We start from the raw sequence: 15570 nt of genomic DNA, 5'->3' as shown, positions 1-15570 counted from the left end.
CCATGAACAATAAAGTGGGTGTTAATTCCCGAGAACCTAAAAACGTAGGTTATAGTTTCACCATGTGAATGAGGGCTGCTTTGCTGAGGATGGTCCATCCCCGGGTGGTTTTTGCCATTTTGTAATCATATCACCATTTTAAACTAACAAGGAGATATAAGGAAGTAAAGGCCCGGTGATGTGGCTATATAAACATAGTAAGATACTTGTCATAAAAAATGGTTGATGTGGCTGTCTAAATGGCAACACGCACCTTGAATTGGATGTCTGTCAGCACACACCCTCGAAAAACTACCTCAGTGTGCCTTGTACATGAGACTCTGGTTTTGGCTTTCTCTATCTTAATGAAACAGCAGTGTCTGCCTTTTTGGTAAAACAAAAACCTTAGGGTGTATGTAAACCTGGCTTTGCAAGTTTGGGGGCTTAAACACTCTACTTTTGTTGTTCCGGGGGGTTCAGTGGCGTTTATTGTGATGTTCTTAGAAGGGGGTGAAATGGAACTTACTCTGCTTTTGAATTCCTCAAGTGCATGTAAATAACAATTAACATCCGTGTTAATGCAATTATTTCTGTAGGGCAGTGATGTTGTATATGACACCTTTCTTCGGCCCATTGTGATGCAATATGAACCAAACATCGAGCAGAGGTTACTGCATCTGAGGGCAAAGTCTGGGCAGTTACTTAGCTTCTATGTTAAGAACTGTGCTGACAAAGGGACGGCATTCTTCATGGATGTCTTGCGTTATGTGGTCTCTGACAAGGCTGAAGGATCAAATCTAGAGGTAATGGCATCCCCCGTCATTGTAACATGCAGTGTATTAGAGTTTTCATCTACCAGGTAATTTGTTCTTGATAAATTTAATGCATGAGGCAGTCAAGGGCTGCATAGGTTTAAAGAATGCATATTCCTTTTTGAGCTGTGAATCTTTTTGCGGAGTAATTTGACCATGCACTTGCTGTCATAAAGATTGGTCTGTTGCCGGTTTAAGTTCATCTCCTGCACATTGTACTATCGGGAGAACTCATGATCAATTTGCTACAACTTTAAGAAAACTGATTGCTGCTATGCATATAGCGTAGTTTAACATTGTTATTTCTTGTACAGAGAAATCGTAAGATTGTCACACTACAAGAAATATGTAGCTTCTTAAATATCAAGTGTCACCATCAGTTCTTACCAAAAAAGGCCCCACTCGACTACATATAGTTTTTTCAGGAATATGTAGCTCTAAGTAAGTATCCTGGGATACACTAGCAAGCAAAGTACCACGGTTAAATAAGTATTTATTTACTACCAAAAACTATTTTGCCATCGGTAATTATTTTCATTTATCCTATTCTTGAAGTGCAAATTACTCAAAGTGATATCTTCCTCTAAGGAAAACATTTTGAAACTCCAATGTAACTAGCCACTGGATGCTACCAAGTTTGCAGTCTTACTATAATGTACTGCAGCAGATCTCCCATGAGCCATGACACCACCTGCCTATCCATTCTGAAGAAACTCCAACCAGCATAGTCTCAAAACAGAGTGTTTTGAATAAGAGAGCAACAGCCCCAACCCTGCCAAACCACTCTTTCCTTTGTTTCCCTCTCACTACCCCACTTTGACAATTAGACAGGAGCATTATCCAACCCATCCAAGCCAACGACCCGGTCCTCCTCCCCAATCTCTACCAAGGCCATAGGCCTCTTCCGTTGTCAGCACTCAGCGTCGGCCCACCGGATAGCGACGCCGCAACCTGCTGTATTGTAAACAGGGGGAAACCATTGCTCCAGGCAACGTGGATATTGTCTGCACAAGAGCCAAAGACACAACGGAACTGTTTGTTGATTCGTCCCCTTCCACAGACCAAATCTCCTGTCCGATTCCTGTCATGTTACTACTGCACCTTCCCATCTTGTAATTTTGCTCTCTTCATTCTTGCATTGCTCTGATTTTCATGACTGTTGATATAACTAGAGTGAATTCCATTTTTTACCGTCAGTTTCACGTTTGTGACAGCTTTTGCCCCATTTAGCAGAAATTCTTAATTTTTACCCAATTTAGCGAAACTTGTGCCACAAATTACCGCCTTTTATTTTATTCAGTTTCTCTGTTGACCATGCATGCCACATCGACGGTTTATTATTTTTCTAGTTCTTTTGGCTGTTTTTTTCTGTTGACCAGAGCAGCAGGGGAGACGCCCGACTCCTGTTAGCCGCGCGTGGCACCCTGTACACCTCAAACTCCCTCGTCTCCATGCCGTGGTCGGCATGTGCCACCGCCATAGGCCGGTACCGGGGCTGCTCATGCTGCCCCCATCTCTCCTGTGAGATGTCTTCTCTCCTTGGAGCTCTCCCCCCCCCGGTCCAATTTAGCCCGCACGGGCCTCCTAACTCGCATCTGGCAGGACATGCTGCCATGGCCACTGAGCCTATTCCAACTATTTCGGTATATCCCGAACAGTTACTCGGGTATCCCTATAACCCTTCCCGCACCTCTGCTTCAGGGGAAAATGTCGCTGGCAAGCTCCCCGGTGTGGGGCGGCCAGTCTTCAATTGTGTCATTGGTTTGATCACCCGAAGACCGGAGCAAACCAGAAACAACACAGGGGTGCTAACGGAACCATCTACGTGGCATATACACAGTCAGCAGAGGAATAAAAAATAAAATGAAATGGGGTAATTTGTGGCACAAGTTTTGCTAAATTGAGAATTTCTGCTAAATGGGGTAAAATCTACCACAAACGTGAAACCAGGGGTAAAAACTGGAATTCACTCATATAATCAAGTATGTACTCCCTCCGTTCCAAAATAGATGACCCAACTTTGTACTAAAGTTTGTATAAAGTTGAGCCATCTATTTTGGAACGGAGGGAGTATGTTGTAATCTGTTAAATATCCTGAACATCCTGGCCGTCAGCTATAGAACTCACATGCACGAATCATATGATAAGATACAATGCACTGGAAACAATTTGAGCAAGTGGTATTGACAGCAGTTTCATCTCTTTTCTGATTGTGCGTGTTCAGCAGAGGAACAAGAAGTCTAGCTGGAGTCCCTTTGCGACTAAACGTCGGCCGCCATCGCCACCGCAGGAATCTCTCTTTGACAACCCTGATGCCGCAGTTGTCGCTGAAGTTCTGCGCGCGACCATCAACCCCAAGCCCCGGCGAACTCATAATGATAAGGACTATTAGAGGAGAGGGATGGAATTTTACACCGGTTTAAGGAAATGATTGTGTACATAGAAATAGAATGATTCAAGCAAAGGTCAAATTGAAAGAAGAAATCTAGTACATAGAAAAACAATCCAGCAATTAACCCAGTGTGAAGAGATATGAATGAAGCATGTTGTAGACTTGTGGTGATAGCAATTTATTGTCTCTTTTTTTCCCGATCAGTTTTCTTCAATTATTTTCCTCCACATGCTTGTGTTCTGACCATTTTCCTTTCCATTATTGCATCAATCATGAGTTCATGACGACTAATCAGCTTTGTTAGTAGTATGACATTAATCATTTCTCTTGTTGCTATCATTCCTCTTTGTGTCTAATCCTACCAAATTATTCACACAAATTACAACCCAAACATAAGCCGGAAAACTCTACAAAAGAATCTAATCGTCTAAAGAAAAGAAGAAAAGAGAAATCGAAGAGAATTCAAGGAGGTGCAACAAGAATCGCATGGAGGTGCGCCCTCCGGAGAAGTCACGGCCGGAAGAGTGCTCCGATGAAGCTGAGGCAGCCGAACAGGAGGCGGCAGAGTGGGCCGCGCCAGCGCCGGTTCCGGCGGGTTGGGTCCTCCCTAGCCGACGGCGTCATCTGCAGGTACGCGTACGCCGCGTGTTTTACCAGCGGGTGGCGTATCATGTGTATGTCCCCACAGCTGCCGGCGCCACCGATGACGCAGGCCGCCGGCGAGCTCCCCGCCCCCACGTACCGCGGTGACGCTAGGATGTCCCGGAGGCTGGTGTACCCGTTCCCGCTGCCATCGTCGTCGTTGCTGGGGATCTCGATGCCCGGCGGTGGGCACGACGGCGCCCGCTTGAGCGGCGTGCGCCAGTGCCGGAGCTCGAAGTTCCCCTTGGTGCCGCCGTTTGCCAGCGGCGAGCGCAACCGGCCGCGGTAGTGGTGCAGAGACGGCGACGCAGAGTCCGGCGTGGCAGCCAGCGCTGCCGATGGCATAACCGCCACGATCGGACCTGCAGCTACGGAGGATGGTGGATTGATAAGAATCGAATCAAACAGCTCGAGAGCAAGACGACGACTTTGAACGGGAGAGAGGAGAGAGAGAGGCAGAGAGAGGGGGGAGCAATTCACTCGAGTATATAAATTGGGAAATAGTTGGTCGGAGGCTGCTCTGGCCCGCATGTCATCGAGCACAAAAAGGTTTTAAGGACGTCAAAATAATTATACAATTTGTTTGAAGGGAGGAGTGAGTAGCGTCTGGGCCCGGAACGGCTCGTCAGATCGGCTTTGGGTGGAGGAGGTGTGGGCCCGCAACAATTATTGGATCCACGTCGGCACGGCCACGAGTGAACGTTGTGCTTCTCCATGGGGCTGTGTTTCTCCGTGGGGATTTTGGGCGTTTTAGACTATATATAGCATCAGAAATTAGATAGTACAAAATCACATGCCTTCCAGATCCTTCCCTCTAGTTAGGGTTTCGAGTTGTTCTCCCGGGGCGATCTTCGCCGCCGTCGAGATTTTGCTCCCCTATCGCCGATCAACCCCCTCTCTCGCCCGTGTCGAGGGGAGGGGCCGGCGGAAGTTAGGGTTCCCCCAAACGACCCGATCTGTTCTTTGGGTGAGAGATCTAATGGCGGCTTCCGGGGACTTGAGCTCCTCGGGAATCATTGAAGTTGAGCAGATGATGAAAGAGCTGGGACTGAGAGAGGAGGACTTGGACGATGTGATCTTCGATGAGCAAGTTGTGCCGCCGGAGGGGCCGAGATGGATACCCTAGCTAGGGTTAACACCACGAAGAGCTACAGCCAGACTTGGTTTTACGGAAACATGAGAGCGGCATGGGACATCGCACAGGAGGCTAGGTTTAAACCTCTGGAGGAAAACCTGTATACGATCCAATTCACTTGCCTTGGTGATTGGGAGAGAGTCATGAACGATGGTCCATGGAACTTCAGGGGAGACACGGTGATTCCTCTGCCGTATGATGGAATCTCGAAGCCTTCCACTGTTAAGCTTGAGACAATCAACCTATGGATCCAAATCCATGATGCACCAGAACTGTATGCTCATCTGGTGACTCCGCTAGCAGCAAAGGTGGGAGAAGTTCTATTCTCAGAACCTAACTCACATGATTTTGTGGGCAATTTTCATCGAGTTTGGGTAAGCATCAATGTCTATAAACCCCTCAAGAATGCGGTATCTATGATCAGAGATGGGAAGATGCAGATATACAAAGTTAAGTACGAAAAGCTCCCTGACTGGTACGCGGTGTGTGGCATGCTAGGTCACCAATTTAGGGAACACGGCAATGGCATCCACCCTCCGTCAGCCCTTGTGTTCAAGGATCTTCGAGCCAGCTGGGCTATGCGTACCGGTCAAGGTCCGAGAGAAGGCCGCAACCAGAGAGGTGGACGTAGAGGATGGCGATCAGGGGGCCGCCCAAGCGGTTGATCAGAGGGGGGCCGAGGCGATATGACAGAACAAGACGCTCGTGGCGCATACCATGTTGATGAGGACCCGAGCAGGGTGGCCAGTGATGCGGATATGGAGGAATGGAGCAGGAAGAGGAACGCGGGAGCCGAGTTGGGGGCCAAAATTACCACACCTCAAAAAATCTCTGAAACTGCAGAGGAAAACATGAACTCACTTGCAATTGTGCCGGCAGTTTTGATGGATGTGAGTCCACCACCGCACAGGGACCTGAAGAGAACCAAGAAGACGGAGGAGGACTCCGAAGGTGCAATCTCAAAAGTGAAGAATTTGGCGGGCTCCTTCGAGGAGCACCGCCGGGCCCAATGAGTGCGCTCTGTTGGAACTGTCGGGGCGCGGGCAAAGCCGCGACAGTTCGAGAGGTTCGCGAGTTCATGAACAAATTTGCCCCTACCCTCTTATGTATTGTGGAAACTCAGTTAGAAGGCTCGAGGGTAGAAGTGCTAGCAGGCACCTTTGGTTATGATAATAGTTTTGCGATTGATAGTCGTGGTAGAAGTGGAGGTATTGGCATTTTTTGGAACAATGAAATAAAATTGGAAATTCTTGGTTACTCGGACTACCATATTGATTGCTCGGTTGAGGAGGTAGGGTTTGACCCTTGGATAGCTACTGTGGTATATGGCGAAGCGCAAACACACCTTCGATATAAAACGTGGGATATACTAAAAAACATCAGCACTTCTAGCAGTCTCCCTTGGCTCTGCCTTGGTGATTTTAATGAAGTTCTACGTCCCGATGAGCATGAGGGAGTTGGACAAAGGAGCAATGCACAAATACAGAACTTTCGTGATGCGGTTGATGTCTGCATGTTGCTAGATGTTGGTTATACTGGCCGCTTCTGGACCTTTGAAAAGAAAGTGAGGGGAGGATCCTACACAAGGGTCTGGCTGGATCATGCACTAGCCAATGCTGATTGGCGAGCAAGGTTTCCTCTTGCGGATCTGATACACCTGACGGCAGCGTCATCGGACCACTACCCGATTCTGATGCGCTTGAACAGAGAGCAACCACGTAGCCGGCAGCCAAAACCTTTCCGGTATGAGGTAATGTGGGAAGGCCATGAATCATGGAGTGACACTATTAGCGCAGCATGGACAGGCGGGGGGATCAGCAACAGAGTGGAGGATCTACGGGCTAAACTGCATGCGATATCCCAGGACTTGGGGCGTTGGAACAATGAGACCTTTGGAAACGTGCGGAGAGAGATTAAACGGCTGAAAACGGAGCTGGAGAAGCTTCGGTCTGATCCAAGTCGAACGGCTCCGTCCCACGTTCAGCTCAAGATAAACGAAAATTTAGTTGAACTCTACCATCGTGAAGAAATACTATGGAGGCAGCGGTCCAGGATAGAGTGGCTAACGTCGGGTGACAAAAACACAAAGTTTTTCCACTTGAGAGCGAGCATACGAAGAAAGAAGAATATGATAAAGGCCCTTCAAAACTATCTTGGAGTCTTGACAGATGATCCGGAGGAACTTAAAGCAACGGTACATGATTTTTATAAAACTTTGTATACATCAGAGGGTGTAAACAATATGGAAGCGGTTCTCAATTGTGTACTAGCCAAGGTCACAGCCGAGATGAACGAGTTACTCGTTACACCTTACAGGGGAGAAGAAGTTAAGGCAGCCCTTTTTCAGATGTTCCCCACCAAAGCACCGGGACCCGACGATTTTCCAGCTCATTTCTATCAACATCATTGGGATCTTTGTGGAGCCGAGGTAACGGAGGCGGTTCTTGATAACCCACAAGTATATGGGATCAATTGTAGCATCTTTCAATAAGTAAGAGTGTCGAACCAAATGAGGAGCTAAAGGTAGAACAAATATTCCCTCAAGTTCTATCGACCACCGATACAACTCTACGCACGCTTAACGTTCGCTTTACCTAGAACAAGTATGAAACTATAAGTACTTTGTAGGTGTTGTTGGATAGGTTTGCAAGATAATAAAGAGCACGTAAATATAAACTAGGGGCTGTTTAGATAAAGAAGCAATAAAGTAAATATAGCGAGTGTGGAAAAGTGGTGGTAGGAGTTGTGGAATTGTCCCTAAGCAATTGACTACTTTACTAGACCGATGGCAAGTTTTATGTGGGAGAGGCATAAGCTAACATACTTTCTCTTCTTGGATCATATGCACTTATTATTGGAACTCTAGCAAGCATCCGCAACTACTAAATATCATTAAGGTAAAATGCAACCATAGCATTAAAGTATCAAGTCCCCTTTATCCCATACGCCACAACCCCCTTACTCGGGTTTATGCTTCTGTCACTCAAGCAACCCACTATAAGCGAATCATGAACGTATTGCAACACCCTACAGCGGGAATCCCTCACGCTTGCGCGACACGAAGGGCACAATAGGACAGCAACATAACCACAAGCAAATTAAACCAATCACCGGTAGGACAACGAAAATCTACTCAGACATCATAGGATGGCAACACATCATTGGATAATAATATGAAGCATAAAGCACCATGTTCAAGTAGAGCGTACAGCGGGTTGCGGGAGAGTGGACCGATGAATATAGAAGGTGGGAAGGTGATGGAGATGTTGGTGAAGATGGCGGAGGTGTTGGTGTAGATCATGGTGATGATGATAGCCCCCGGCGGAGTTCCGGTGCCACCGGAAGCAAGGGGAGAGAGCCCCCCTTCTTCTTCTTCTTCCTTGACCTTATCCCTAGATGGGAGAAAGGTTTCCCCTCTGGTCCATGGTCTCCATGGTGTGGGAGGGGCGAGAGCCCCTCCGAGATTGGATCTGTCTCTCTGTCTTTCTCTGTTTCTGCGTTCCCAGATTCTGCCCTTTCACCGTTTCTTATATATCCGGAGATCCGTAACTCCGATTGGATTGAAACCTTCACCAAGATTTTTCTCCGAAAATTAGCTTTCTTGCGGCAAATGAAGAGCGTCAACCTCCTTACGGGGTGCCCACGAGGGTCGGGGGCGCGCCCCCTGCCTCGTGGACCCCTCGGGCACCGTCTCGCGTTAATTTTTCTTCCCAAAAATCATAAATATTCCAAAAATAATCTTCGTCTGTTTTTATCCCATTTGGACTCCGTCTGATATGTGGTTTCTGCGAAACATAAAACATGCAACAAACGGGAACTGGCACTGGGCACTGGATCAATATGTTAGTCCCAAAAATAGTATAAAAAGTTGCCAAAAGTATATGAAAGTTGAATAATATTGACATGGAACAATCAAAAATTATGGATATGACGGAGACGTATCAGCATCCCCAAGCTTAATTCCTGCTCGTCCTCGAGTAGGTAAATGATAAAAAAGATAATTTTTGATGTGGAATGCTACCTAGCATAATCTTGATCATATGTCTAATCATGGCATGAATATTAAGACACGAGTGATTCAAAGCAATAGTCTATCATTTGACATAAGAACAATAATACTTCAAGCGTACTAATAAAGCAATCATGTCTTTTCAAAACAACATGGCCAAAGAAAGTTATTCCTACAAAATCATATAGTCTGGCTATGCTCCATCTTCATCACACAAAATATTCAAATCATGCACAACCCCGATGACAAGCCAAGCAATTGTTTCATACTTTTGACATTCTCAAACCTTTTCAACTTTCACGCAATACATGAGCGTGAGCCATGGATATAGCACTATAGGTGGAATAGAGTATGATGGTGGAGGTTGTGTGGAGAAGACAAAAAGGGAGAAAGTCTCACATCAACGCGGCTAATCAACGGGCTATGGAGATGCCCATCAATTGATGTCAATGCGAGGAGTAGGAATTGCCATGCAACGGATGCACTAAGAGCTATAAGTGTATGAAATCTCAAACTGGAAACTAAGTGGGTGTGCATCCAATTTTCTTGCTCATGAAGACCTCGGGCATTTGAGGAAGCCCATCATCGGAATATACAAGCCAAGTTCTATAATGAAAATTCCCACTAGTATATGGAAGTGATAACTCAAGAGACTCTCTATATGAAGAACATGGTGCCACTTTGAAGCACAAGTGTGGTGAAAGGATAGTAACATTGCCCCTTTTTTTCTTTTTTTTTCTTTTTTTTGCGGGCTTCTTTGGCCCCCTTTTCTTATTTAGGCTTCTTTGGCCTCTCTTTTTTTTCACTAGGCAATGCTCTATAATGATGATCATCACACTTTTATTTACTTACAACTCAATATTACAACTCGATACTAGAACAAAGATATGACTCTATATGAATGTCTCCGGCGGTGTACCGGGATGTGCAATGATCTAGCATAGCAAAGTTATCAAAAAATGGACAAGCCATGAAAACATCATGCTAGCTATCTTACGATCATGCAAGGCAATATGACAATGAATGCTCAAGTCATGTATATGATGATGATGGAAGTTGCATGGCGATATATCTCGGAATGGCTATGGAAATGCCATGATAGGTAGGTATGGTGGCTATTTTGAGGAAGATATAATGAGGCTTATGTGTGAAAGAGTGTATCGTATCATGGGGTTTGGATGCACCGGTGAAGTTTGCACCAACTCTCGAGGTGAGAAAGGGCAATGCACGGTACCGAAGAGGCTAGCAATGATGGAAGGGTGAGAGTGTGTATAATCCATGGACTCAACATTAGTCATAAAGAACTCACATACTTATTGCAAAAATCTATTAGTCATCGAAATAAAGTACTACACTCATGCTCCTAGGGGGATAGATTGGTAGGAAAAGACCATCGCTCGTCCCCGAGCGCCACTCATAAGGAAGACAATCAATAAATACCTCATGCTCCAACTTCGTTACATAACGGTTCACCATACGTGCATGCTACGGGAATCACAAACTTCAACACAAGTATTTCTACAATCCACAACTACCCACTAGCATGACTCTAATATCACCATCTTTTTATCGCAAAACTATTGCAAGGAATCAAACATATCATATTCAGCGATCTACAAGTTTATTTAGGATTTTATGACTAACCATGTGAATGACCAATTCCTGTCATCTCTCTAAATTGATATAAGTGAAGCAAGAGAGTTTAATTCTTTCTACAAAATATATGCCCACACTCTAACAAATATAAGTGAAGCAAAAGAGCATTCTACAAATGGCGGTTTTCTATGTGAAGAGAAACAGACAATCCAAACTTCAAATGATATAAATGAAGCACATGAAGCATTCTATAAAGCCATACTCAAAACATATAAGTGAAGTGCAAAGAGAATTATATAAATCAACCATGGAATATCTCATACCAGCATGGTGCATAAAAGAAAAGTGAAAACTAAATGCAAAAGACGCTCCAAGATTTGCACATATCGCATGAACGAAGCGAATCCGAAAACATCCCGATACTTGTTGAAGAAAGAGGGGATGCCTTCTGGGGCATCCCCAAGCTTAGACACTTGAGTCTCCTTGAATATTTACTTGGGGTGCCTTGGGCATCCCCAAGCTTGTGCTCTTGCCTCTCTTCCTTTTCCTCATATCGAGACCTCCTCGATCAAACACTTCATCCACACAAAACTTCAACAGAAAACTCGGTAAGATCAGTTAGTATAATAAACAAATCACTACTCTAAGTACTATTGCAAACCAATTCATATTTTGCTTTTGCATTATGTCTACTGTAATATAACTTTTTCATGGCTTAATCCACTAATAGAAATTGATAGTTTCATCAAAACAAGTAAACTATGCATCAAAAACAGAATCTGTCAAAAATAGAACAATCTGAACATTCACCATACTTCTGGTACCCCAAAAATTCTACTAAAATTAGTAAAAATAAACAATTTGTATATAGAGACAGTGCAAAAAGTTTCAGAACCATTTGGCATTCCAGTAAAAAAAATGTAAAATCGCACACTACAGCTAAAGTTTCTGTCCTCCACCGTACAAACCAACAAGCATTGTAAATATCCTAAAGGCAAACCTTGGCACATTATTTTTACAATACAATGGAATTGTACAAGGGGACAATTATTTTTGATGAAAAGTTTCTGTAATTAAGATTCACAAAGTTTCCGTGAGCATGAACAAAGTTCAAGGAGCTCCCCCACTTCAACAATGCTTGTCTTTCTCACTTTCACTTTCCTTTTTGAAAAGTTTTGGGTTCCCCTCTTTATTTTTTTGTTTTTAAACTTTATGAAAGCACTCAATAAAAATAAATGACTCTCTAAAACTTCCGGGTTGTCTCCCTGGTAGCGCTTTCTTTAAAGCCATTAAGCTAGACATAAAGTGCTCAAGTAATGGATCCACCCGGATCCCAAGGTATATCAAAGCCAATTTTAATTAACAATGATTTGTAATTTAGTAGTGAGCACAAAGTAACATATATCATGCAACAACGAAGTCTAACTCTCTTCCTATGCATCGGCATGTCATAAAAGAACAATTCATGCACACCAAGTAAAGGCCAATGCATAGTATAAGCAGTTTCTTGCAATTTTATCGTGTGGGAAATATAGAAAGGTGGAGATATAGTTCCTCTCTCATAATAATTGCAAGTAGGAGCAGCAAGCACATGCATATCACATTCATCAGGATTATCATGTGCAATGGAAAAAGGCAACCCATCAATATAATCCTTAATAAGCACAAACTTCTCCGATATAGTGTAGTTTGGAGAGTTCAAAAATATAATAGGACTATCATTCGTGGGTGCAATAACAACAATTTCATGTTTAACATAAGGAAATATAGCAAGTTCATCTCCATAAGCATCATTCATATTGGCATCATGACCACAAGCATAGGAAGCATCATCAAAAAGGGATGTTTCAAGAAAATCAACGGGATCATAACAATCATCATAGCAATCATCCTTCGGTAAGCACGAAGGGAAATTAAACAATGTATGAGTTGAAGAGTTACTCTCATTAGAAGGTGGGCATGGGTAGCTAATCCGCTCTTCCTCCTTTTGTTCTTCGCTCTCCTCATCATCTTTTTCATCCAATGAGCTCACAGTTTCATCAATTTCTTCTTCCATAGACTCCCGCAAAATATAATTCTCTTCTTGGACAGCGGAGGAGTCCTCAATATATGGTTTAACATAGGCATTAGAAGCATAATTATCATAACAATATTTAAATATGGCAAAATTTTCAGATTTGTAGAGAGTAGCATCATACTTTTCAATCAAAGATGCAATTTCATAAGCACCCTCAAAAGCAACAAATTCTTCAATTTGTTGAACATCATAGTAATTATAAACACCCTTAGCATATGAAGATACGATTCCATTATCACTAAACTCACATTGGTAGGGAAGGTGTTTCTTAGGGTTTTCAGAACAACAAGTAAAATCATATATTTCACATAAATTCCAAGCATAGCATTGCAAATGATGAATTTGATCCAGTAAAAGTTTCCCTTTTTCAGATATACGGTGTCGCACATAACAAGCATGCTCATCTAAAGATTTGCCCTCAACTAAGCTAGTTGGGGTTTCAGCACGAGCACAAAGGGATCGAAGATGATCCAAGTAAAAAGCTTCAGGAGTGTGATAGATTTTGAGTGGTTCTTCAACCATTGGTTCAGTTGGTACAACTAATTTTTTTGGTATTTTGCATTTCCTACCCATAAGTAAAGATAGAAAACAACTAAGAACAACAACTAAAAATTACTTAGTGATAAAGCAAACAAGCACACACGAGAATATTCACCCCACGCTATGAATCCCCAGCAACGGCGCCAGAAAAAGGTCTTGATAACCCACAAGTATAGGGGATCAATTGTAGCCTCTTTCGATAAGTAAGAGTGTCGAACCCAACGAGGAGCTAAAGGTAGAACAAATATTCCCTCAAGTTCTATCGACCACCGATACAACTCTACGCACGCTTAACGTTCGCTTTACCTAGAACAAGTATGAAACTAGAAGTACTTTGTAGGTGTTGTTGGATAGGTTTGCAAGATAATAAAGTGCACGTAAATATAAACTAGGGGCTGTTTAGATAAAGAAGCAATAAAGTAAATATAGCGAGTGTGGAAAAGTGGTGGTAGGAGTTGTGGAATTGTCCCTAAGCAATTGACTACTTTACTAGACCGATAGCAAGTTTTATGTGGGAGAGGCATAAGCTAACATACTTTCTCTTCTTGGATCATATGCACTTATGATTGGAACTCTAGCAAGCATCCGCAACTACTAAAGAGCATTAAGGTAAAACCCAACCATAGCATTAAAGTATCAAGTCCCCTTTATCCCATACGCCACAACCCCCTTACTCGGGTTTATGCTTCTGTCACTCAAGCAACCCACTATAAATGAATCATGAACGTATTGCAACACCCTACAGTGGGAATCCCTCACACTTGCGCGACACGGAGGGCACAATAGACAGCAACATAACCACAAGCAAATTAAACCAATCATAGCAATTCACCAATCACCGGTAGGACAACGAAAATCTACTCAGACACTAGTGCAGAACCGGGCAATAGCACCGGTTCGTAAGGCCCTTTAGTGCCGGTTCCATAACCGGCACTAAAGTGTGGGCACTAAAGGCCCCCCCTTTAGTATCGGTTCAGCACGAACCGGTGCTAAAGGGCAACCACGTGGCACGAGCCAGCTCCGGGGGCCTGGAGCCCTTTAGTACCGGTTGGTAAGACCAACCGGTACTATAAGTTTTTTTTTTAGTTTTATGATTTCTTTTTCATTTAATTTTGTGTTTCCATTTTAATTCTTTTTTGTTTGCTGGTATTTTACGATACTACACATTGTACACGTTATGCATATATATATATATATATATATATAAATAGAATTTCTAGTAGAACCAATCATGCATATATATATCATCAATGTCTCACAAACCACCATATTAATTAATTCACACATACACACATGTATAGCTATATACAATTTCTCCTACATATGCATGTTGCCTTTGGAGCCAGTGGCATTAGCCTAATTGGTGCCTTCGGAGCACGATGACAATTGGAAGTGGTTTTCATGGGGGCGGTAGCGAGTAATAGTATTCTCCCTTCGGATTTATGACCTGGTCGAGCAAAAATCCCGCTATTTCCTCTTGAAGTGCTTCTACGCGCTCCGTTTCTAGGAGCTTCTCCCGCACCTCTCTGAACTGTTAAGAAGGAGATCAATATGCATGTGTATTAGTTGTGTGACTAGATATCGATAATGGTGTAAAAATTGTGAATAGTGTTCTGACAAGCGTACCCATTCCTGTCTTTGAGATCTGCTCCTTTCGGACGCCATCATGCGAATGTTCTCGCAAACGCAGAGTGCACACAGATCAGTCCCCTGCACTTGCTTCAGGGCCTTTACGAGAATGGAATTTGATCAGATAATAATTAATCAAGCATGATAATTAAAGAGATGACAGCTAGCTAGCTAGCTAGTACTACTTAATTACTTACCTTGGGTCGAAACCATTTAAGCTTTTTTTCCATTCGCCTTCTGTGACGCTGATGAACCTTGCCCAAGCCCTGCCCGCCGACAAAGAAAATGAATAAAGGGGTTATTAAATAGTTCATATCATGAAATGACGAACTAAATAGGCCGAGATATATAGTTAATAATGATTGAAATTACCTGTTGACTATCCCAAACAAGATGTTATAGTCAGTATTTTCTTTGAGTAGTGAGTCCAGTATTTCAACTGTTCCGGCGTCAACTTTAATGATACACAAGATCCAGTGAAATCTGCATGCACACATGTTTGCATGTCTTAATTAAGCGGGCATATGTAAGCAAAAACATGTAGCTAGCTAGTAGGCAAAAACAGAGAATTTGTAGTACAAGACAGTGTGACTCACTGGAATTTGTAAGGAAGTAGTATATCTTCATTGTATTTGAGGCGCTTCAAGAACTCTAGCATGTTGTCCTCTACGTCCTTTTGATGATGTGGATTTATTAGCCATGTGTATTCATTAACGGTGTTTGGGTCAATGAACCCAATGCCAAAGCGTCCACCTTTTC

The 15570-nt window shown here is 43.4% G+C and overlaps 2 protein-coding genes across 3 annotated transcripts in view; one reads left to right on the top strand and one right to left on the bottom strand.

The window, feature by feature from the left end:
• The window catches only part of LOC119308215 (putative HVA22-like protein g), a 9957-nt gene extending 6576 nt beyond the window's left edge, over positions 1-3381 (top strand). Inside the window, exons 5-6 of one of the 2 annotated variants that reach the window (XM_037584336.1) lie at positions 576-782; positions 3016-3381. In XM_037584336.1, the coding sequence (XP_037440233.1) occupies positions 576-782; positions 3016-3183 (375 nt within the window). In that variant the 3' untranslated portion in view covers positions 3184-3381. The remainder of the gene's footprint in view (positions 1-575; positions 783-3015) is intronic. The other variant, XM_037584337.1, reaches the window with a different exon arrangement.
• A 79-nt stretch (positions 3382-3460) lies between these two features.
• Positions 3461-4302, bottom strand: LOC119308216. The gene has a single exon (XM_037584338.1). The coding sequence runs from the start codon at positions 4168-4170 to the stop codon at positions 3694-3696; it is 477 nt and encodes a 158-aa protein (XP_037440235.1). The 5' UTR covers positions 4171-4302; the 3' UTR covers positions 3461-3693.
• Positions 4303-15570: the final 11268 nt, after the last annotated feature.

The sequence above is a fragment of the Triticum dicoccoides genome, chromosome 5B (genome assembly GCF_002162155.2).
Source record: "Triticum dicoccoides isolate Atlit2015 ecotype Zavitan chromosome 5B, WEW_v2.0, whole genome shotgun sequence".
NCBI lineage: Eukaryota > Viridiplantae > Streptophyta > Magnoliopsida > Poales > Poaceae > Triticum > Triticum dicoccoides.
The sequence above is the reverse complement of the archived record's forward strand: the minus strand, read 5'-3'. Positions and strand labels throughout refer to the sequence as shown.

Bases quoted from the DNA above. Each gene is read 5' to 3' on its own strand.
- LOC119308216 (XM_037584338.1), bottom strand. From the start codon at position 4,170: ATGCCATCGGCAGCGCTGGCTGCCACGCCGGACTCTGCGTCGCCGTCT.